The following is a 24,898-nucleotide window of genomic DNA, read 5'->3' as shown; positions in this document are numbered from 1 at the left end:
CTTGAAGGATAGCATAGCTAAATATGGCTGAAGTAATGCATATATACATCATGTATTAAGCAGTTATTGTATTCCATTTTGAAGAAATGGTTTTGATCTGTTTAACAGAATGATCAAACAGTGATGCATATAATTTGTTTCTCAGTCTATTCACAGTCATAATATAGATGAGTGAGACACTGGGAATGTCCATATTTCCTCTTATGCAAAAGCTATGCTCTATCCTGAGTACTCCACACAGAGCATACAAACAGACAGCCAATACTCTGGGCAAAATAACTTTACTTGTATATCAAGACTTTTGTGATAGTTCATTCCTACTTCCACATTCTGCTATAAAAAATAAGAAATTCTAGAAAGACATGAAATTTTCAACAAGATTCATTGTCATTCATTTATTTATTCAAAATATTTATTAGGCGGCAACTATTCTAGCTGCAGGGCTGTGATCCTTTACCAATGATAGTGTGTGGAATAATATGTTTTTTATTATTCGTTACTTGAGAATGTGTCAGTTAAGCAAGAGACTTTGAGAAAAATCCACTGTATCAGATAAAACACTGGAGGAGGATATTTTAAATCAGTTGTTGATGTAGTAAAATAGGGCTTCTTAAAATGTGGGAAAAAATACATTTCCCACATCATGCCATTAAAAGTTTTGAAAATAATGAATACTTTTCTTTGAACTCTCTGGAGTGCTTGCATCACATGTGTTGATATTTAAGAATATTGTGTGAATCATACATAGAATGTTGAGAAACATTGCTCCTCACTGATGTTTTATGAATTGGAGATTCCTATTCCTTATTATGTTGGCTTGGAGAAGAAAGCGAGAATAATTAAGGCCAGGTGCAGTGGCTCATGCCTGTAATTCCAGCACTTTGGGAGGCCAAGGTAGGTGGATCACTTGAGGTCAGGAGTTCGAAACTAGCCTGGCCAACATGGTGAAACTCAGTCTCTACTAAAAATACAAAAAATTAGCCAGGAATGGTGGCGTTTGCCTGTAATTCCAGCTACTTGGGAAGCTGAGGCAGGAGGATCGCTTGAACCCAGGAGGTGGAGATTGCAGTGAGCTGACATCGCACTACTGCACTCTAGCCTGGGCAACAAGAGTGAAACTCTGTCGAAAAAAAAAAGCTAGAATAATTCAAAAAAGCAGTTCTGTTTTCTTTAAATTAGAAATTGGATGAACAAGGTTAATATATCCCAATGTAAGTGAAAGGCAGACCTGAGATATGTGTTGTGCGCTTTTGCTATAGAACTGAGAGGAGCAGCAAGAAGTGTGGAGAGCAGAATGGACAATTTCTATCCCCCTGAAGGCACAGATCTGAATGAGACAACCTAGCTGTGGGGTTTTAGAAAGATAGCCCTAGCATATGTTAACGGGAAATGGGACTATTATTGTGTGAAATGACATTTTTCTTGCTTATGTATAGGTAATAATGCTGCCTGTAGGTACATTTGAAAGTAGCTTTTATACCCATGTTATTATAATGCACTGATGATTATATGCTTATCTTTTATTATTATTATTATACTTTAAGTTTTAGGGTACATGTGCACAATGTACAGGTTTGTTACATATGTATCCATGTGCCATGTTGGTGTGCTGCACCCATTAACTCGTCATTTAGCATTAGGTATATCTCCTAATGCTGTCCCTCCCCCCTCCCCCCACCCCACAACAGTCCCCGGAGTGTGATGTTCCCCTTCCTGTGTCCATGTGTTCTCATTGTTCAATTCCCACCTATGAGTGAGAACATGTGGTGTTTGGTTTTTTGTCCTTGCAATAGTTTACTGAGAATGATGGTTTCCAGTTTCATCCATGTCCCTACAAAGGACATGAACTCATCATTTTTTATGGCTGCATAGTATTCCATGGTGTATATGTTCCACATTTTCTTAATCCAGTCTATCGTTGTTGGACATTTAGGTTGGTTCCAAGTCTTTGCTATTGTGAATAGTGCCGCAATAAACATACGTGTGCATGTGTCTTTATAGCAGCATGATTTGAAACAGTGTCATCTCAGAATAGCATGAAAGGCAGTGCCCACAAGCAGTTCCTCACAGTTCCATACAAATTAATGTGAATAAAGTAGAACCATCCTGAATATGATAAAACAATCCATTAAAATAGAACTTAAATTTTTTTCATATGAAAGATACTGATTGAAAATATAAAAGAAATTTATTGGTAGCACAATATTAAGATAAAACTACCTATAATTTTTGATGCATTTTTGGCTTTCATGAATTCAGAAGCATGACAGGTCTGAACTTTGTGTTCTTCAAGTTCACCGGGATGAGCTATCAGAGTTTGTATAGCAAATATAATTACTCACGTGAAAAATTATAGAAACAGAATCAGGAAATCAAGGTGGAGGAGTGCAGTAGACTGAACTGCTCTAGGTGTTCCTCAGTGGAATCCATGGTGTCATTACCTGGCAGAGTAAGATGAGTGGCAGCCATGTCTGCACCTGTCATACTCAGCCACAGCCACAGTCCTTCCCATAGTCACAGCCACAGCCACAGCCCAGGCCACCAGAAAGATGGCTGTAGTAGGACATGGTGTTCAGAAGTGGATGTTTCAGTTGTGGATCAGGGAATTATTTTTCTCAGTTTGAATGTCACCATCTGCAAATGAAATTTTATACACCTTCAATAGTGTATGAGGCAGTTTGGTTTCATATTTCAGAGAAAGCTGCGTAATAAAACTTGACAAAATTTATTTCAGTAAGTACAGATATCCTTATAAAAATGTAACTATTTTATCTGAAACTCAATAATAGTGTTACATGCCCTTAATTAGAAGATGCTTCCTGTGTCTTGGTGATCTTCTCACTCTTTTTTGTTATTAAAGTCTAGACTCAGTTTCCTTAAAATGTTAACAATATGCAAGCCCTTTGATCCAAATTTTTTTCTTTACTTGTAATGATTTCTACTGGCGAGTCAAATATGCAAACAAACTGCAAGTATATTTATTTGAGTGAGGAAGTGATACAAGTGGAAAGTTATCTGAAGTAAAATATCTTGTAAATTACACAATTTCTTTCCTTCGGGTAAACAACTTTGCATCCCAAATAATATTTTATATTGATTATTAACAGTGAACTGACCACATTTACAATAAAATGCTAATATAAAGTCACAGATGTATTTATTTTTTATCTTGAGAGTCTTATTTGTTAGCATGACTTTGCTTCTATGTCAGATCACTGTAAACATTTATTTAGAAATTGAAGTATTGGTGTGAGATCTCCCACATCTCACCTCTCGGGTTCCCGTATTTTCACATTTGTTTTGATCTTCTCTTTGGACTTCTCCAGGAAAGCGTTTTTGAGACAGCGGAAAATAAATGTATGAAATAGGGTAGTGGATCCATATAGCAGTCACCTGGGGGAAGAAGGAGTATTTGTTGTAAACAAGTAAGGACACATATCTAAGGGCTAAGTACTTAGTACACACATCTAAGTAAACACACATCTAAGTGCTAAGCTTGACCTAGAGGACTTCCTGCTCCAACTTTTAGCTTAAATATTTAGATTTAATAATTTGGTGCTTTTTCTGGCAAACTTAAAACCAATAGATGTTGTTATTTAAAAAAAACATATAGTGGATCTCTTATTGTCTAAACACGGTAATCTGCAGTAACAAGCAAGTGGACATACATAAATATATATGTACATTTTAAAAGGTGCTTATATATTAAAAAGTATTTTATTATGATGTTTTGATATAACTGACCTGAGAAGTTCATTATAGTACTATGCTGGTTACCAATATTGTTTGCTAAACTTGATGGACTCTAGTGGTAATAAAGATGAATAGTTGCTTTGTTATCACTATTCTCCCCTTCTTTGAATATAATAGTTCTTTTTTTATGCTGGGCATGATCAACTTAGGAAAAAAATCCTCTAAATTTCCCAAACTTCTTTGAAACCCACTCTAGTCATGTGATGAAGTTCTGAACAATGCATAAAATTTGAGGTATAATAGGACGGCTTTCTGGATCCTTCCTTAAGATTCAAGTTGCATGGAGTCTACCATCTTCTTTGTATATTTCTTGGTCCTCTTCCCTAGGACACAAATGCCACCATCTTTGACTATGAAGATGAAGGTCACATCTTATGAATGATGAAGCAATGATTTAGAATGAGTCTGGGTCACTGAGGACTAGAAACCAGCTAGAGATGACTTAAATCCAGACTTTGATTATGTGTGAGAGAAACACATTCTTAAAATGTATACTATTTCTACCACTTGCAATAAATTCTACTCCTAACCAATACAACAATATAGAAAAAGGAATGAGAAAATTCTGCTAGGAACCAAACTTTAGACAGTGTTTCCACTTAAAAATTAAATATATCCCTGGGAACGATGGCAGCAAATATAAGAAAAGAAAAGCCATGGACTATATTATTCTCTTTGAAAATAACCTCATTTATTCTATACAGATTAATTGCCCCTAGGAAGTGAATTTTAAGTGGGATTAGTCACTCGAGTTCTTATATTTGAGATATTGAAGACTTCGTCACTTTTCTTTTAAAATTCTTGTTAGAATATGTATCTATTATTTGAAACATACTTTCTAAAACCAACACACAGAGAGTCAAAGAGCATAGTGTTATTTCCTAATTAAATAACTCCCATATTTGAGGGTTTAAACCAAAATATTTCAGGCATGCTTCTGCCTCAAGTAACCTACCACCAAGAAATAATGGTGGATAGGATTAGTTTGTTTGGAGTAATGATTTTCAAACTCTTTGATCATAAAAGAACTTACTGAGGATCTTGAAAAGCCATTGTTTATGTGTTATATTTACTGATATTCATCTTTTTTAAATTAAAATTGATGATTTTAAAATATGAGTTAATCAATTTCAAAATAACAGTGATAATTTCATATTTTTAGAAACATAATTTTTTTAGAGCAAAAACTTCTTAGGAACAATGGAATGTTTTACATGTTTAGTCAATCTCTTTAATGTCTGGCTTAATGGAAGACAGTTTCTCATATCTGATTTTGCATTTAGTCTGTTGTGATAACATGCATATATCTGGAAAATTCCACTGTTCATTCATGAATGCATGGCAGTAAAAATGAAAAATGTATTATGAAAATAACTTTGCCCTTATTGAGACCTCAAAAGAGTCTTTGGTTCCCACACGTGTCCCTAGATCACATCTTGAGAAACTTTGGTCGAGAGCAGTGATCTTCAAACTTGTGAGATGAGAAAACCATAGTGTAAATATTTTGAACCTGCATTCCCAATTTCAATTCAACCATTTATTTATAAATTTTATACATGTGTTAATTACTAATAATCATTAGCAATAACATATATACAATATGTATAATAGTAAATATATTATTTTAGGTATGTTTTGATATTTTAGAAAATTTTATTTAAGAACTGGCAATGCATAGATTTGGAGTTCTGTTTCTAGATTCATTTTATTCTAATTACTGGAAAAGATATATTGTTTGCTGTATTCATTAAATCATGATACAAACTTTTAATCCCATTATCTAGTTGTATAACTGGTTTTTTAAATTTCCCTAATAAATATGATTTCCTTAATGTCAATAGTTTATTTTTACAGATTAACTGAGAAGTTTGATTTTCATACAATGTGGTCAAAACTCACTAAAACTCTTTCGTTTGGAAAAAATGTAAAACCCAATTAGAATATTCTGTTATCAGGTATAAATAGTACACAAATACCAGTTTTATAAAGTATACAACTAGATAAAATTTAGTAATACTACAACAGAAACAATCTTGAATATTCATGAAAAGATGCTCTCTCCCAATATAGCAGCATGCCCAGAATACTTTAGGAGCTGTTGCATGAATGCATTGAAATATGAAATGAACTTCATTATCAAAATCACCTATCATAAAGAGATTTCCTATAAAGACATCCAGGTTCCCAGACATGGCACAGCACTTCCTGTATACCATTTCACACTGGATACAGGATCTATATCAACAACATCAGGCAACTGAGAGGTTTCATAGTGATAAAGCTACCAGAAGGCAGGCAACTTGGAAAACTCATGGAAGCCACAACTTAAAATGTGTGTGTGTTTCTGTGTACTCTGGAGAAACAAGGACCGTCAGCAGCATGCAGCCACCAGACTTAGGTGTGTAGCTTGTCAAGCTACAAGTAGAAATTATTTGAAGAGAAAGCAATCAACTGTGTCCCTACGGAAGCTCCGTTTTAAATAGTGTGAGAAATATATAGAAGGACAAAAAATAGGAAAATGAAATAAGATGTAGTGTCAACCCCTTGGGATAGTAATTATGCACCAGTTTCCATCTTACCATCATCCACATGCAAAGTTGACAATGAAAATAATAAACATGAAAACACACTATATTTGCAAACAGACTAAATTTATTTAAAGGACTTAAGAATCAAAGGGAAAATTTAATTGCATTTTAAAACATATTCTTTATCATCTTGCACAACAAAACCAGAGAAACATAGCATCTGTAGTTCTTTGATAATAGCCTAGTTTAGGTTTCTGCTATTTTGAAGACACAGGATCAGATGAACAAGAGCAGCATGAGAATCCAAGTTTCACAAGCAGACAAATATGGTGAGCTCTAGAATTGTTCAGTAGAAACCATATGACCAATATCTTCCATAGCAAGATGGGCAGCAGTAGCCATTTCCATAGCCTCCATAGCCACGATAACCACAGCCATAGCCACGATAACCACAGCCATAGCCACAGCCAAGCCCACCATACCCATAGCCACCATAATAGTTGCTGTAGTAAATCATGGTGTCAGAAATGGATGGTTCAGGTGTAGAAGAGGATGTTCGTGAATTTGAACATCTCCATCTTCACTGGTCTTTTATACTTCCTCAGTAGTAGGTGTGGCAAATCACAGGCAATGTTGCTCTTATGAATTATTTTGGGTTGACCGCTAACACCGCCAAGGCAACACTCTCATAAATCTCTTATTTCATTAGGCATAGTGAAGCCTTCATAGCTAGCATTCCTCTAGTGTTGTGTCAAGATTTTCACAATCAAAGAATGTGATTTGAATGATAGATGTTTTTTTTAACCTGGTTTTAAAATCCTTTTTTCCTGAGAGCACATACTAAAATTTCATGATGAGATTCTATGAAATAACAGAAACTATGCAAATCTCATCTGATTCAAATTGGTTTTGACTTGTTAATTCCCTCATATTCATCTACCAGTTGCAGTTGAAGAAGTCTGTCTGCATGGCTTTGGGGAGCTAGACGTGCCTAAGGGGCAAGTCTTTCGAGTATGAGATCTGTAATATTGCCCAATATTTCTTCAGAGATAGAACAGTTTATCTCACTTTAAATTCAGGTAACATTTTTACAAGATACAACTTTACAAACCTATGAATACACTTTATTTTACTGTTATACCAAATTCTATCTTGATTCATTATTTCCACTAAATGGCAAAACATTTATTCCTGTCCCTTCCAGGTAAACTCAACAAAATACAATCACTTTCTGGTTGTCAGTATTAAAATACAATTGCAGTAAAGACATTACCACTCCTCATTCTCTGCCTGAGGTGCGCTTCGATGTGCAGTGGTATGCTGTTGGTTTTGAGGAGGACCATACCTGTTCTGCACTGACACCTGTGCATGGCGTAACACATATTGCCATTTTCCATTGCCATAAAAATAAAACTCTGTTCAATCCATTACCTAGCATAAAGTGTTACATCCTTGGGTCTCTACAGCCAGAACAGTCTTTGGTTGTAGTAAGGAAATCAATGAGTCTCCACTCAGATCCACCTGGGTGAGAACCAATCATTGTATCTCCACCTGCTTGTGCTATGTGCTTTGGGGAACTCGGTAGGACTTGCCCCTTCTCAGTAAAACCAGGATGTGACTTTCTCTGTTTTTAGATGTACATCCTCAATGCAGAGTTTCTCTTCCCTTCAGCTTCAAAGACATAATGCCCCTAAAGGAGAACTTAAGCATGCCTGAGTTCTCTTACTCAATTGATCAACTCTCTACTGAAGCTTCTATCCAGAAAAACAGGGATGGGATGAAATAAATAAAGACAGCAAAATTTATTCTAGTATTCTGGTTCCTACTATGAACCAAACACTATTCTAAGTGTCTGGTATGTATCAAAAGACTTGATTCTCTAAATTTCCTTGTGGGGTGGGTATCATTATTACAATCCCATTTGCAGATAGGGCAGCTGAAGCATGTAGTTAACAGTGGTCAGACAGCTATGGATAGTGGAGGTAAAATTTGAGCCTGGAAAGCTCATTACAGATATTTTACTCTTATTTACTACATTCAACTCACTCTTATAAAGTCATCTTACTAAGAATATAAGTCTAGAGGGCTATTTGACTTAATCATTCAATTTAGCTCTGATCTTCACTGCTTTGAAAAAAGATTAGGCTATAGTAACATGTTCCTCATAGTCTCATATTTTGCCAAAGACTTCTTGTTTGATGGTGGAAATATAGTAGGTTGCATGAAAAGATATTTCTGCCAGTATTATTGTTTTAAATATGAAAATACCTATACTCACTTTTGAGCCGGAACACAAATATAACAAATGCCTTGAAATTTCAGGAAAATTTTTATAAAAATACAATTTTATAAATAAAATGAAATCTCATTGATGATGAATTTGAAACTATGGGAAAGAACTATTGTTTTAAAACAGTCACAAAAGGAAATATTGATATGAGAAAGAAAAGTATATTTTTCTCATGCCTGGTATTTTAGAATTTCAAACTATTGGCTTTGTGTCAACAGTCTCTGGAAGCTGAGTGACACTTTCTGGCTTTGAAAAGAAAACCATCTCTCATGTGAAAATGAGAAGAATTCCTAAAGGAAAACAATGGGTTTGGAGCAGCAGGGAAGAGATGGAGAAACTCAAGGTCAAGGGAGATTACCATGACCTGTTGAACGTCAGCAAAAATAAGGTTAAATTATTGGTTGTTTAGAACAGGTCAGTTTGTTTACTAAAATGCTATTTTTTGCCATAAAGCCTGGTTGGAAAAATGGTAATTTGAATGTCTGGTGTGAGTCGAGTTTTAAAGATCAGACAGTTGACGCTCATTAAAGATGCACAAATGTTTCAGATGTGGCTAAACAATAGAAAATGTTCTAAATGCCACAAGACCATGATTGAAAACAAATTACTCATGCTGGTCCTTCAAATTAGCCAATGGCATGACTTGTGTGTGGTTCCCACCCACATTGAGGCATATAAAAGGCCCTCTGTAGGGGAAGTGTTCATACTGAAGTCACCTACACTTCCTCCTACCCAAGGACAACCTCCACAACCAACACCATGTGTGGCAGCTACTACGGAAACTACTATGGCACCCGTGGCTATGGGTGCTGTGGCTATGGAGGCCTGGGCTGTGGCTATGGAGGCCTGGGCTGTGGCTATGGCTCCTGCTGTGGCTGTGGCTTCCGCAGACTGGGCTGTGGCTATGGCTATGGCTACCGCTCCCTCTGTGACTATGGCTATGGATGCGGCTCTGGCTCTGGCTACTATTATTGAGGACGCCATGGGAGACTCTCACCCTCTATCCTGTGATACTGAGATTCACTAATTCTGAAGCCCACATGTTCTGAGATTTTCCCTTGAGTGATGATATCCTGCAATGGAAGTCTAATATGGTCTGTTGTTGAGCTACCATCTAACCTACAGATATCTTGAATTTCCATCATGAAATGGGATAAGGTAAAACTCACCTGTCAGTTCGCCTTTCATCAGAATGATGGTGTCACAGCATCTGCCTTGATGACTTTTATGATGGAGTTTTTTCTCTGTTCACCTAATAAACACATTTAATCCAGAAAAGAAACCTGGTGTTTATGTCAATCATTTAATATTTAAAATTTCTTACCAATAGTTTTTGTTTCGGTTTGCATGAAAGCTAATAATTAAAGTCTTTGGGAGATATTTTTCTTACAATTTCTAGAGAGGTTTCTTTACCAATTCAAAGTTCAATTGTTTTAGAAAAGTAACCTTTTAAATAAATTTCAGTTTCCTCCTTTGTTCTACGGGAAGAATATATGTTGTGCTGAGTAATTCTCAATACTAAATTAAGTACATATCATTTATATGTTGGGTTATGCACTGCCTGCTGTCTGTCACATAACAAAGAAAAAATTTAATTTTCCCAAGTCTTCTTGTGCATATCTCCTAAAATAAATGAATGCTTGTTACTATATCCTTCACTTTGAATCTTCCATTTTAAAGAAACTATTTTTTAATGAGACATAACCAAAGGAATAATTTTATAATCTAGTATGCTCTAAGCTAGTAATAGGTTATAAAGCTATTTGACCTGCATGGTGGGCCATAGTAATTAAATAAAAACACAATTTCAGGTATAAACCGAGAAGCTTCAAAGTCTCACAAGGCTGCAATTCAAGATCTTAAATGGGGCTGTGATTGTACCCAGGGCTTAGCTGGGGAAGGATCCATTTCCACGGTCATGCCTTTGTTAGCAGAATTCAGTTCCTTGCAGTTGTAGGACTAAAGGGCTCATTTTCTTGTTGGCCATTTGTTGCAGTGCCTTGCAAGCTATCTTTTGGAGGCTACTCTCAGCTCCAAAAGGATGTTCACAGTTCCTTGTCAAAGAGGTTTCAAAACATAATTGCTTGTTTTTCAAAACCAGCAAGGGAGGGCAAGAGACTCCAGCAAGATGGGTACTACAGTCTTATGTAACGTAATCACATAAGCACACATAATCATAAACATTCACCATATTCTATTGGCTAAAAGCAACAGGTCTCACCCTCACTCACAGAAAGGGGCTTACACAAGAGTACTGACATCTGGAGGCAGGAATCATGGGGCATGTTGATTCTTCTCACTGCAAATTCAATGCATACAGTAGTTTTCCCTTAACCATAATTTCAGTTTCTGCAGTTTCAGTTACCCAAGATCAGCCACTGTGAGAAAATATTAAAATATTTTGAAAGACAGATAGAGAGAGAGAGATGGGTGGGGAGAGAGAAAGACCGTATTTATATAACTTGTTTTTACAGTAATTGTTAGGCGTTCTTTCTATTATTAGATATTGTTGTTAATCTCTTACTGTGACTTTTGTAAATTAAACGTTATCACAGGTATGTGTGTATACAGAAAAAACATACTATATATAGGCTTTGTTACTATCATGGTTTCAAGCATTCACTGGGCATCTTGGAACTTATCCTTTGGGATAAGGGGGGACTACTATACACCCTTCATAATAGGAATTAGGAAGTTGTCCTTATTTTTAAGTGCTCTTTGACAATTTGTACAATATTGGGATTGCTTTGTCTTTAAATATTTGGTAGAAGTCTCCTGAGAAATCATCTGGTTTTGGGCTTTTGTTGTTGTTAATTTTTATTTTTCTTCTTTATTTAAAAACTCTGTCCCTTAAAGTCTTTTTTAAAAAAACTTTGGCTGGGCGCTGTGGCTCACGCCTGTAATCCCAGCACTTTGGGAGGCCTAGGTGTGCAGATCATGAGGTCAGGAGATTGAGATAATCCTGGCCAAGATGGTGAAACCCTGTCTCTACAAAAAATACAAAAATTAGCTGGGTGTGGTGGTGCGTGCCTGTAATCCCAGCTACTCAGGAGGCTGAGGCAGGAGAATCGCTTGAACATGGAAGTCGGAGCTTGCAGTGAGCCGAGATTGCGTCACTGCACTCCAGCCTGGGGAGAGAGTGAGACTCAGTCTAAAAAAAAAACCAAAACAAACAAAAAACAAAAACACTTTTATTTTAGGTTCAGGGTACACATGCAGGTTTGCTACTTAGGTAAATTTGTGTCACAGTGTCATAGGGGTCTGTTGTACAGATTATTTCATCACCCAGGTAATAAGCTAGTACCCATTAGTTGTTTTTCCTGCTTCTCTCTCTCCTTCCACCTTCCACCCTCCACTAGTCCCCATTGTGTGCCCTCTATGTGTCCATGTGTTCTCATCGTTTAGCTCCCACTTATAAGTGAGAACATGCAGTGTTTGGTGTTCTGTTCCTGGGTTAGTTTGCTGAGGATAATGGCCTCCACCTCTATTCATGTCCCTGCAAAGGGCATGATCTTCGTTTTTATTGCTGCATAGTATTCCATGGTATATGTGTACCACATTTTCTTTATCTAGTCTGTCATTGATGGACATTCATGTTGGTTCCAAGTCTTTGCTATTGTGCATAGTGTTGTAATGAACATATCCATGCATGTGTCTTTATAATAGAATGATTTATATTCATTTGGGTATATACCCAGTAATGGGATTGCTGGGTCAAACAGTAGTTCTGTATTTAGGTCTTCTAGGAATCACCAAAGTCTTCCACAATGATTGAACTAATTTACATTCCCACCAAGTGTATAAAAGCATTCCTTTTTCTCCACAACCTCGCCAGTATCTTTTATTTTTTGACTTCTTAATATTAATAATAGCCATTCTGACTGGTGTGAGATGGTAACTCATTGCGGTTTTGATTTGCATTTCTCTAATGAACAGTAATGTTGAACTTTGTTTCATATGATTGTTGGCCGCATATATGTCTTTTTTGAGGAGGGTCTGTTAATTCTTTTCATTAACTTTAAGAGAATGAATCTGTTTATGATTTCTAAGTTGAAAGGTGTCCATTTTGGTCATCTGCACTTCTCCAGGACATTATCAATTTACGTACATAGAGCTCTGAAACCCAGTCTCATATAGTGTTTCAAATGTCTTCTGTTTCAATGTTTATTTCCCTCTTACTATTAATTTTGCATATGGTTTCTCGATTTTTTTCCTTGATCAAGTTAGTAGTTTACAAGTTTTGTTAATCTTTCAAATAATAGCATTTCATGTCATTACATGAATTTTTTTTCTTTTTGTACCTCATTAATATCTCCTCTATTTATTATTTTAATCTCTGTGTATTTTTCATTTACTTAATTGTCCCTTGGGAAATATTTGAGCTAAAACATAATTCATATTATATAATTAATGAAATATAATTAGTATTTCATAATATTTATTTTCTTCTATTTTTACTGATAACTCATCAGTGCTATGAATTGTTCCTAACCACTTTAAAAATATTTCTCATAGGCCCTGTTACAGATTATTTAAGCTATCATTAATTATTGAAAACTTGTAATTATATTTGTTTGTCTTCTTTCAACCAAGAACATTTTTTTAAATATAAGGCTTGCTACCTTCCAGGTTAAAGGATTTTTCTGTTCTTTGTTCTTGTTAGTAGTTATTAATATTGTTGTGTGACATCAGAGAGTACCTTTCCCATTATTTCTGTTTTATAAAACGAATCTTTTCTGCCAGACATTATGTATGACCTTTGTGTGGATGTTCTATGAGAACTGGAGAAAAAAGCTATATTATTTATTATCAGGGCATAAAGGTCATTATTATCAGGGCATAAAGGTCAATCTATATAAATGAGAGCTACCTTTTGAATATATTGTTTAGATCTTATCTCTGCTTGTTTATTTTTTTCCACTTGATCTGTCTTGTTCCAAGAGTGCTGCTTATTAGTGTGTTTCTACTTATGTCTCTCAGTGGCATGTATCTGGTATCTGTGTCTACATAAAGGGGGTCTTAGCGTTATCTGGTGCATAAATATACATATATATATAATAGATATCTTGTGATTTGCGTGTCTGCTTGGTAAGTTTTCTTCTTTATCACTTTTAATGCCTTTTCCCTCATTTCTATTTATCTGATAGTGGTGGAGTTGTTATGTTTTTTATTGGGACGTTTTTCCCAGACACTTTTGTGCATGGCTTTAATTTTGCATTTTGAAATCATTTTGTTTCAGGTGTTTATATAAAACATATAGTTAGGCTTAGTTCAACAGCCAAATTTAAAATGTTTATTTTAATTAATTAAATTCACATGTATTGCTATGACTGGTATGTTTGGTCCTATTCTTTATGCTTTAATGAATACCCACAAAAATAAAAAAAAAAATTTGAATGGTATTTTGATGGTTGGTAGTTATATTAGTGGCTATCTGGTTACCTTTGTATATATACTAATTTTGATGTTCTCTGTTCCCTCTTTTTTAAATTTAACATTTCATTATCTGACACAATAGCTTATATTAATATTATTTAATTTCCTCTCTTGTCTATGAAACAACAATTAGCTTGTTCTCTTTTCCTCTTCCATTCTTCTTCTATTATCCCTTTGTCATTTAGTTGGATTATAACTACTTTTCCATCACAAAATATATTGTTTATGTATTATTAATCCTCCCATCTAATCCCTATATTTGGTAGCACACCAAATTCATATCATCACACACATACATACACACATATATTCACACCAAAACACATATGTTTGTATCCCCACACACAGACACACTCGTACACACATATATATTCAATACTTTGCTTAACACTTCCCATTCATCCCTTGATTGGATGATGCTCACCCTCTAGGGTGTTACTCTCTATGGGCTTGTGGATGCAAAAATGTCTACTCTTTGTATGTAGGAAACTGTTGTTCTAATCCATTGACACATGGAGGGCAGCTTTGTTAAATATAAAGATCTTGGATAATGCTTTCTTTTATTAGGTTCTTTAAATGCTTTTCTTTTTGTCTTTCTTTGAATGTCACTTTTGAAAATTCCGATTAATAGCCTAATTCTTTTCCTATTGTAAATTATGTAATTGTTTTCCTGAGAGCTTTGAGTGTTTATCATTGAAATCTAATATTTTAATAGTATTTATATTATAATTGGTAATCCTAGATTAATATTCACTGTCCCTATTTAGGACATGTCAATAAGAAATTCAAGTGAAAGAAGAAAACAAAACAAAACAAAATTAACACCCAAAATATCATGGCTAAACTGTGAAAAGTAAAGACAAAGGAAAAGATCTTGAAAGCAGCAAGAAAGGCCAGGTGCAGTGGCTAACACCTGTAATCCCAGCACTTTGGGAAGTGAAGGTGGGAGAATCACTTGAGGCCTTGAGTTTGAGACCAGCCTCTGTAAGATAGTGAGACCCTGTCTCTAGTAAAATTACAAAAAATTAGCCAGGCGTGGTGGTGCTAGTCTGTAGCCTCAGCTACTCGGGAGGTTGGGGCAGGAGAATTTCTTGAACCTGGAGGCAGAGGTTGCAGTGAGAAGAGATCAAGCCACTGAATTCCAGCCTGGGGGACAGACTGAGAACCTGTCTCAAAAAACAAACAAACGAACAAACAAACAACCCAAAGCCACAAGAGTTTTGAGTTTTACGTTTAAGTCCTTAATCCATCTTGAGTTAATTTTGTGTAAGGTGCAAGGAAGGGGTCCTGTTTCAATTTTCCGCATATGGCTAGCTAGTTCTCCCAGCACTGTTTTTTAAATAGGGAATCATTTTCCCACTGCTTATTTTTGTCAGGTTTGCTGAAAATCCGTTGGTTTTAGGTGTGTGGTCTTATTTCTGAGTTCTGCAGTCTGTCCCATTGAACTTTGTGTCTGTTCTTGTACAAATACTATGCTGTTTTGATTACTATAGTTTTGTAGTATAGTTTGAAGTTGGGTAGCATGATGCCTCCAGCTTTGTTCTTTTTGTTTAGGATTATCTTGGTTATTTGGGCTCTTTTATTGTTTCATATACATTTTTAAATAGTTTTTTCTAATTGTGTGAAGAATGTCAACAGTAGTTTCATGGAAATAGCATTGAATCTATAAATTACTTTGGGCAGTATGGCCATTTTCACATTATTGATTCTTCCTATCCATGAGCATCGAATGTTTTTCCATTACTTTGTGTCCTCTCTGATTTCTTTGAGCAGTGGTTTGTAGTTCTCCTTGAAGAAGTCCTTCCCTTCCCTTGTTAGCTGCATTCCTAGGTATTTTATTCTCTTTGTAGCAATTGTGAATGGGAGTTCATTCATGATATGACTGTCTGCTTGTCTGTTGTTGATGTATAGAAATGCTAATGAATTTTGCACGTTGATTTTGTATCCTGAGACTTTGCCAAAGTTGCTTATCAGCTTAAGAAGCTTTTGGGCTAAAACGATGAGGTTTTCTAAACATAACATCGTTCTTCAGTACGCCAATTGCATTTTTCAGCTCCAGAATTTATCCTTGACACTTTTTAATTATTTTAATCTCTGTTAAGTTTATCTGATAGAATTCCGAATTAATTCTTTGTGCTATCTTCAATTTTTTTGAGTTTCCTCAACCCATCTATTTTGAATTCTCTCTCTGAAAGGTCACATATCTCTGTTTCTCCAGGCTTGGTTGCCAGTGGCTTATTTAGTTTATTTGGTGGTGTCATGTTTTCCTGGATGGTGTTGTTGCTAGTAGGTATTCTTCAGTGTCTGGGCATTAGAGAGTTAAGTATTTATTGTAGTCCTCACTGCCTCGGCTTATTTGTAGCTGTCCTTCTTGGGAAGGCTTTCCAGATATTTGGAAGGACCTGGGTGCTGTGATCTAAGCTGTTTCCACTTTTGGGGGCACCTCAAGCCCAGTAATGCTGTGGTTCTTGCAGACTCATAGAAGTACTGCCTTGATGGTCTTAGACAAGATCTGGGAGAGTTCTCTGGACTACCAGGCAGAAACTCTTGTTTTCTTCTATTTTTTTTTCTCCCAAATATACAGAGTTTTTGTTTCTGTTCTGAGTCACTAAAAGCTGGGGGTGGAGTGACACAGGCACCACTATGGCCAACACCACTATGACTGCACTGGGTCAAACCTGAAGCTAGCACGGTGCTAAGAGTCTCACCCAAGGCCTGCTGTAACCACTCCCTGGCTACTGCCTATGTTTGTTCAGGCCCTGGTGCTCTTCAATCAGCAGGTGGCAAAGCCAGCCAGGCCTGTGTCCTTCCCTTCAGGGCAGTGAAGTTCCCCAAGCCTCAGGCGGGTCTAGAAATGCCATCTGAGAGGCAAGGACTAGAGTCAACAACTTTAGAAGTTTTCCTGGTATTCTATTGTATTGTGGCTGAGCTGGCACTCAAACCACAACACACAGTCCTTCCCACTCTTCCCTTCCCTTTCCAAAGATGAGGAGCCTCATCCTGCAGCCACTGCCACCCCTGGCCATGAGGAGTATTGACAGAGTACCTCCTATATTCCCCTCAGGCCCAAGTTTCCTTAAGTCAGCTGTGGCGAATGCTGCCTTGCCTAGGACTCACCCTTTAGGGCAATGGATTCCTCTCTGGCCTGGGGCAGGCCCAGCAATGCCATCCAAGAGTCAAGTCTTAGATTCAGGGACCCCCAAGAGCCTGCTTGGTGCTCTATCCCCTTGTGGCAGTGTTGGTACCTAAGGTGCGAGACAAAGTCCCCTTTATTTTTTCTTCTGCTTTTTTGAAGCTGAAGGAGTTTTGCCCTGTAGCCACCACAGCTAGGAATGTACTGAGTCTCACCTGAAGCCAGCAAATCTCAGAGGCTCACCAAGGCCCTCAATGTAGTACCTGGGTACCACTGCTAGTTATCCAGGACTCAAGGGCTCTTTAGTTAACAGGTGATAAATGCTGGGTCCTTTCCTTCAAGGCAGTAGTTTCCCTTCTGACCCAGGGTGTGTCTAGAAATGTTGTCTGCAAGCTAGGCCCTGGAAAGGGGGCCTCACAACTCTGCTGCCCTATTCTGCTGTGGTCGAGCTGGCATCCAAGATACAAGACGTAGTCCTCCCCTCAAAGAGAAGGAAGAGGACTCTTTTGGAGCTGTGAGCTGTGTAGCCCCTAAGGTTATGGAAGAGATGAAGCCAGCATTCCCTTCGCTGCCCAAGCGGTGTCTCAGTATGTTGCATTCTCCCCTCCCCCCCAGTCCACTGGCTCTTTGCCTGGTTCAGCCCTAGGACTTTCCTAGAAGTTGCATTCCTTATGGCCTTGATTGCCTTTCAAGTTTACTTAGAGAGAGAGAACACTTTGGCCCTTGATGGAGAGGTTTGCAGGCACTCAAGTTTGGACCACTGGGATCAGCGATTCCTGTCTGGTCAGGGCTGGTGTAAATGCTCCCTTGTGCCCGTGAGTGTCAGCTGAGTTTGCCCTGGCTTTCCTTTCTGCTCTAACAGAACAGCACTGAGTTTAATGCCTCACAATTGCTGTGTTCTCTGTCCTCCAGCACCCAGAGATGCTCTCTGCACCAGGCTGCCCTTGTTGGGGATGTGGGGAGGGTTGGCATCAGCAATCCAGGACTGTCTCTTCTATCTGTTCAGTACCTCCTTCAGCAGTATGAAGCTAAAACCAAGTACTATGAGTGTTTACCTTATTTTTGGTTCTTATGAAGGTGTTTTTTTTTGTGTGTGTAGATAGTTGTTAACTTGCTGTCCTTGTTGGGGAAGGGGAGGCAATTGGTGGAGCTTTCTATTTTGCCATCTTGCTCTGCCTCTGACTCTCATTTATTTCTTTAACCATGGTTTCCTTTTGTACTTTGAACATATGTAAATGGCTAAAATATTTGTCTGGTATGTCTGCCATCTGGATGTTCTCAGAGACAGTTTCTGTTGCTTGATTTTTCACTAGCATATGGGTCACGTCTTCCTGTTTCTTGCATCTTCTCTCTCTCTCTCTCAACTGGACATTTTAGATTTTATACTGTAGAAACTCTAGATATTCTCTTCCCCCCCCTACTCCAGAGCTTGTGGTTTCCTGATTTGCTTACAGACTAGCCTGGGCTATGTTATTGAGTTCAGCATGAAACTTTTGATGTTATTCCTTAAAAGGCACAGCTACAGCATGTGTACTGTATTTCTGAGGTTTTGTCTGAACCCTTTTAGATTTTCTCTTTCCTTCCTCTCTCCGATAAGCAGTTGGACTTTGTTGGTATTACACTCAGCTGTTAGGCACAATAATTTTTAGGGGATTTTGTCATTGTTTTTGACAATGCTCTTGGATATAAACTGCTTCACAATCTGATTCAATTAAATTTAGACTCATAACACAATTTGAGCATAAAATACATAATTATTGTTTATAGTAGCTCTGCTGTATCTTAGATCTCTTGAACTTATTCATCTTATAACTGAAGGTTCATACTCTTTGAATAACATTTCTCATTTCCCCCAACTTCCAGTCTTGGCAACTACCATACCACTCTGTGTCTTACCAGTTTACTAACAGAGTAGATATTAAGGGTTCTCACCACAGGGGTGGAAAAGGTAATATGTAAGGTTACAGATATATTAATTAGGTTGTTTGTGGTAATTATTTTAATATATATGTGTATGTGTGTGTATAAAATCACATTGCATATATTAAATACATACATTTTTATTTGTCAATGACACCTCAGTAAAGCTGGAAAAAATGAATAAATTTGAATTCTTTGTCAAAGCTTTTGAGGCCAGTCTGAAGTCTGCTCTGAACCCGGAAGGGCTTCTCCTGGCTATCTTTTCTGGTTCTCTCTGATACACTTGCTGGCCTATGGTTTAGTTGGTTGCTTACAGGGTATATTAGTCCATTCTCACACTGCTGATAAAGACATACCCGAGGCTGGGTAAGTTATAAAGAAAAAGAGGTTTAATGAACTCACAGTTTCACATGGCTGGGGAGACCTCACAATCATGACAGGAGGCAAAGGCACGTCTTACATGGCAGCAGGCAAGAGAGAATGAAAGCTAAGTGAAAAGGAAAACCTCTTATAAAATCATCAGATCTTGTGAGACTTATTCACTACCACGAGAACAGTATGGGGGAAACCACCCACATGATTCAATTATCTCCCACTGGGTCCCTCCCAAAACACATGGAAATTATGAAAGCTACAATTCAAGGTAATATTTGGGTGGGAACACAGCCAAACCATATCACATGGTGAAACCAGTTTTCTCTTAATTACTTATCACCAAAATTGCCATTGTTTCAAAGTATAAACTTAAGTTAAATCTTCTACACACTCTTCTAAATCAACTAGTTCACTTGAGAAAAGATTCAGATCTCTATGTTCTTATGGCTTGCCTTTTGCCTGTGCAAAATATTGAAGCAACTACTCCAGAACTGTGAATAGGAACAACTACTTGCTTATTCTCTCATAGAGACATAGCATCATTACTAGCACTCTCTGGGTTTGGGCAGTAGCTTCTAGTTTTTTAAGCTTGCAATATCTGTCATGAAAAATCTCTCTTATGAATGATCAGGGTGGTGGAGAGAGTGATAGGAGCTTAAGATAACTGGCCTGTCATGCCTTTGGTAGATCCCTGGCACTAAAAGAGGGTAAAAGGTAGAGGAATAGAGACACATACCTCTTGGTCAGATTCACTTGGACTTTAGCCACTGCCACACAGAACTGGACAGCCTGAGATATGCTAATCACCCGCACACAGAGGAGAGATACTGTAGCCTTTCAGATGGGGATAGAAGAAGCACTGTAAATTGGTCTCACTACCCAAGAGTGGTGGGTCTGTCATGGTGAGCTGGAGGAGGAAGTATTAAAAGAGCTGATTGTGAACAAGTGAATGAAGTCTCTCACTAACCCTATATTTAGTAGATTTTCTTGAATAAATGTGTCTTTATTTGCTGTGTGGCCTTAGGATAATTACCAAAGACTTTAATTTTTCTAAAGTATATAGGAAGTCTGATGAGGGCCTGATATTTGATGAGCAGTTTTCTGAGTATGATGGGTTATTGAGTCCAAAGTCAGGTTTTACAGAGTTCTTACTCTGGCTTTTTTGACCATGCTAAAATAGGACATTCTGGGAATCTGACTCCTAAGATTCCTGCCCACTATGGCAGGACAAAAGCCAAGGCTGTGACAAAGATGCTTTCTTCAGTCTCCCTTCAGTTTCACTGCCTGTCAATACTTGGAGATGTCAGAATGATACGGCTCTATATGTTGTCTGTCTTTAATTGATGAAGAATTTAAAAAAATTTCTTTATTATTGTTTCATCTGGATGTTTTAAAAAATCATGTATTTGGAAGCTAGTTAAGAGTTTAGCTAACTTCATACTATAATAGCCATTAACAAAGTAATTTTGTATGAATATTTTATTAGTTGTAGAAACTCCAAATTCTGACATTAGTCACTAACAGTTTAGAAGATATTTTTGCTTTATATTTTTATCAATGTCGACTGATAAATAATAAGTAGAGTGAATAAAGAACAGCTTTGCTTAACTTGAGCACGGCTGGCAAACAGAAGTCTATATTTTTCAGCTTGTATTTTGGGTCAGACTTGTGTTTTCAAGAAGAAAATATTACCTGAGGTAGCAGATATTGACCTTGATAAAAGGTTCACAGAAACATACTTAAGTTTGATGGACTCACTGTGGCCACATGGGAATGACACTTGGAAGTGCTGTCTATGCAGCCACCAGGCATAGGATGAGTTCAAGAGTATATTTTTTCAGAGTTAAAAGAAACAGCCATAATATAGGATTTAGAGAAAAAGTTATAGCTATCTAGAGCCAAAAATGCAACTAAGTATCAAGAAATGTAATGTATGTGCAACAGAATAAAGTGATGAGAAAGGAGGTACTATTTTTGCCAATAATTTTAGTCAAACATTGGATACACTGAAGATGAGGCTTTGACAGATCAAAGTAAATTATAGTACCACTTGGCTCTGCCCATGAAAACACATTTTATCAAAGTACTATTGGTCAGACCTAACACATCCACATCATCAACTGCAAGTTTCCAATGGGTCAGCAACCTTACATATGTGCTCATGAACACACACAATCACAAATAATATAGGTAGTCTAGATAAATAAATATAGGTAGGAAAATGCTGTAGGTTTGCAAAATAGATTACCTTTGATGAAAAATAAATTCAGACTTTTTCCCAAATGAAAATGCTTAAGATTATTTGTACTTAATCATATACTAGTAACACAACATCAAAGGTTCTTTTTTTGTTTGATTAAATTGTTGGAAATTCCAGCTAATTGATCAAATAAATTCTAACATGGCAATGTGGGCTAAATTTTAGTTGTCACTCTTTGAACAGAAAAAAACATCGTTATTATAAATAACACAGGAAGAAAACATAGCTTATAAGAGAATGGCCTAAACAGATCAGCAATCTCTAATTTCTCAGAAGCAGCCAGAAAACCAAGATCTTTCATAACACTATGGGCAGTAGCAGGCATAGCCATAGCCACTATGACCACAGCCATAGCTGCAGCCCAGGCCTCCTTTGGCATAGCCCTGGCCACTATGGTAGTTGTTATCAAAGCTCATGGTTTCAAGAAAGGTAGGCTCAGTTGTATAGCAGGATCAGATTCTAGAGTTTTAAGTTTATAGAGTTTTAAGTTTAAAGTTTTAAGCTTATAATAAGGGCCTTAAATACCACATGAGTGGTATGTGGGACAAATCACAGGCACTGTTAGATTCACATTCCACACTAATTAGCATTGAAGCCATCTAAAATATTCCTTGTAACCAATACATCCAAGACAACATTGCTGTTTCTCAGGAATGTTGGATGTAATGAAATAATGTACCTTTAATAAGAGATCCTTCTCCTATTTTGATGACTTGTTTATTTCAGATGTCAAATTTAAACTACATTACCAGCAACCAAGAGTAACCCACATGGCTTCCACTTTTTGTTGTTGTTGTTGTTGTTGTGAGACAGAGACTAGCTCTGTTGCCCGGCTGGAGTGCAGTGGCACAATCTCACTGCAACCTCCACCTCCTGGTTTCAAGTGATTCTCCTGTATTCTCTGCCTCAGCCTTCTGAGTAGCTGGTGCGTGCCACCACGCCCAGCTAATTTTTGTATTTTTAGTAGAGATGGGGTTTCACCATGTTGGCCAGGATGGTCTTGATCTCCTGACTTCATGATCCACCCACCTCAGCCTCCCAAAGCCTGGGATTACGGACGTGATGGCTTCCATTTTTTAAAAATCCTACATTCACCCAATAATATCCTTCAGCCTATCTACATATATATGCAGACTTGGGAATAAGAGTGTAGCTCCAAAGTGATAAGGAAGGATGATAAGTGTGTAAGAGAAGTCATGGTGGCAGCATTCACTTGTAAAATGTTGAGTGATAAGGTGTTTCATCACTTTTTGTGGAGCAGTATCATTCACTTTGGTTTATACTTCACATGTAGCTATCATTTTATATATGATTCTAAACCGTGGCAAAGACTTTGATTTTTGACTTCATTGATTCTGGGTATATAGTAAGAAAAGGACTTCTATTAAAAATCTGAATTTTAAAACAATTCCAGAATTACTCAAGATTTATTGGCATCATGACTCCCCGAGATGGCACATGACAAGAGTTACATCTCTTCCCAAATGTATAACCTCAATCTACATATGAGGAAACCTCAGACAGATTCAATTAGGGAATATTCCACAAAATATCTGGCTCTCTAAAATTGTAAGGTCATAAAAGCCAAGACAAGACGAATGTACCATGAGCAATTGGAGGTGACTAAGAAGTACAAAAACCAAATGCAATGTGAATTGGATCCAAGAACAGAAAAAAAGAACATTAAAAGAAAAATGTGAATAGTGCTACAATGAACCATGGTCCTAGAACTTAAAATAAAATAAGTTAATAAAAACAGAAAAATGGTAAAATAAAGTCTGCAGTTTAGTTGAGAATACTGTACACAGTTAATTTCTTTGGTTTGATAAGTGGATTATGGTTATGAAAGATATTAATATTAGGGGATGTTGAATGATGGATATATGGAAATTTTCTGTACTATTTTGACAACTGTCTCTATGCCTGAGATTATTTTAAGGTAAGAAGTTAAAAGAATATAAAACTAGTGTTCCATTTCATTGACTTGGTCATTTATTAATTCTTTTATAAATCAAGAGAATAACTTACATTTTCTTGTTCTTCCATAGAGGTTGAACATAAAGAAAACTCAGACTCACTGGTATAAGCAGAAAAATACAACAATTTTTTTCTCAGATCTGGTTTTTTAGAATTTTTAATTAGTTGAATTATTAACAACATCATGGCTTTAGTGTAGAAGAGACACTAAATCCCTGAAAAAAATATTATTTGGATAAAGAGAGAAGAAATACTAAAAAGGCAAAGTTATTCTTTGTGGAATGTTGTGCAAAAGAGTAAAATTAATTGGGGTCTAGAGCAAATAAGAGTGCAACTAACAAAAGTCTGCTTTCTTGATGTAAAGGATGGCTATAGAAGGTTAAAATGAAAGTCTAGTTTGACGCAGGATTGTATGAGTGAGCGTGTGAGGTCTCCTTTCATCAGAGCCCTCAATCAGATAAGGGAAGCCCAAATTGCAAGGCCAAACAAAACAAGCCTCCTTAATACCTCTGAAGCATTATCTTACAATTGAGAAAAAACAAACTAATTATATTAGTCAAAAAATTAGCTAACAGTATGCTACCTCTGCTGGATCATTCCCATCCTGAGGCATATAAAAGGCCTTCTACAGGAAGTATCCATACTGAAGTCACCTACACTCCTTCCTACCCAAGGACAGCCTCCACAACCATCACCATGTGTGGCAGCTACTACAGAGACTACTATGGTGACCATGGCTATGGGTGCTGTGGCTACGAAGGCCTGGGCTATGGCTATGGCTCCTGCTCTGGCTATGATTATGGCTATGGCTCCCGCTCCTTTTGTGGCTGTGGTTATGGATGCGGCTCTGGCTATGGCTCCGGCTCTGGCTACTACTATTGAGGACACCATGAGAGACTCTCATCCTCTATCCTGTGACATCGGGATTCACCATTTCCAAACCCCGTATGCTCTGAGCTCAGGGCTGGATGAAGATTATCTTATATTAAAAGTTTCTTATGTGATTTATCTGAAGACTTATCCACCACCCCCAGTACCCTCTGGATCTAATATTTTCAACTTCCTTTTCTGCATTTAATGCATGAAAATTAAAATAATGTAAAATTCATCCTATGAACTCCTGTGGTCTCTCATCAAGATGATGCTGTTATAGATCTTGCTTTTTGATTTTCATGCAGGAACTTATTTTCTGTTTTCCTAATACACTTTTTCAATCTGGAATTACC

The 24,898-nt window shown here is 37.0% G+C and overlaps 4 protein-coding genes across 4 annotated transcripts; 1 reads left to right on the top strand and 3 right to left on the bottom strand.

Moving 5' to 3' along the window:
- Window positions 1–2,437: 2,437 nt before the first annotated feature.
- LOC115833136 (putative keratin-associated protein 20-4) lies at window positions 2,438–2,567 on the bottom strand. Its single transcript, XM_030806100.1, is given in 2 exon segments — window positions 2,438–2,525; window positions 2,527–2,567. Coding segments are annotated over 2 exon segments (129 nt in total).
- Window positions 2,568–6,559: 3,992 nt separating this feature from the next.
- On the bottom strand, window positions 6,560–6,822 carry LOC115833125 (keratin-associated protein 20-1). The gene has a single exon (XM_030805971.1). It carries the CDS (start codon window positions 6,796–6,798, stop codon window positions 6,628–6,630), a length of 171 nt encoding a protein of 56 aa, XP_030661831.1. The 5' UTR covers window positions 6,799–6,822; the 3' UTR covers window positions 6,560–6,627.
- Window positions 6,823–9,310: 2,488 nt separating this feature from the next.
- On the top strand, window positions 9,311–9,798 carry LOC105738732 (keratin-associated protein 6-1). The gene has a single exon (XM_012501805.2). It carries the CDS (start codon window positions 9,331–9,333, stop codon window positions 9,544–9,546), a length of 216 nt encoding a protein of 71 aa, XP_012357259.2. The 5' UTR covers window positions 9,311–9,330; the 3' UTR covers window positions 9,547–9,798.
- Window positions 9,799–21,964: 12,166 nt separating this feature from the next.
- On the bottom strand, window positions 21,965–22,111 carry LOC115833138 (keratin-associated protein 22-1). Its single transcript, XM_030806125.1, is given in 1 exon segment — window positions 21,965–22,111. A coding segment is annotated over 1 exon segment (147 nt).
- Between the last annotated feature and the right edge of the window lie 2,787 nt (window positions 22,112–24,898).

Source organism: Nomascus leucogenys, chromosome 25 (assembly GCF_006542625.1).
Source record: "Nomascus leucogenys isolate Asia chromosome 25, Asia_NLE_v1, whole genome shotgun sequence".
In the NCBI taxonomy this organism is placed as follows: Eukaryota; Metazoa; Chordata; class Mammalia; order Primates; family Hylobatidae; genus Nomascus; species Nomascus leucogenys.
This window is presented reverse-complemented; position numbering and strand designations above follow the sequence as displayed.

Excerpts from the sequence above, each read along its gene's own strand:
- LOC115833125 (XM_030805971.1), bottom strand. The coding sequence starts at position 6,798 with ATGATTTACTACAGCAACTATTATGGTGGCTATGGGTATGGTGGGCTT.
- LOC105738732 (XM_012501805.2), top strand. The coding sequence starts at position 9,331 with ATGTGTGGCAGCTACTACGGAAACTACTATGGCACCCGTGGCTATGGG.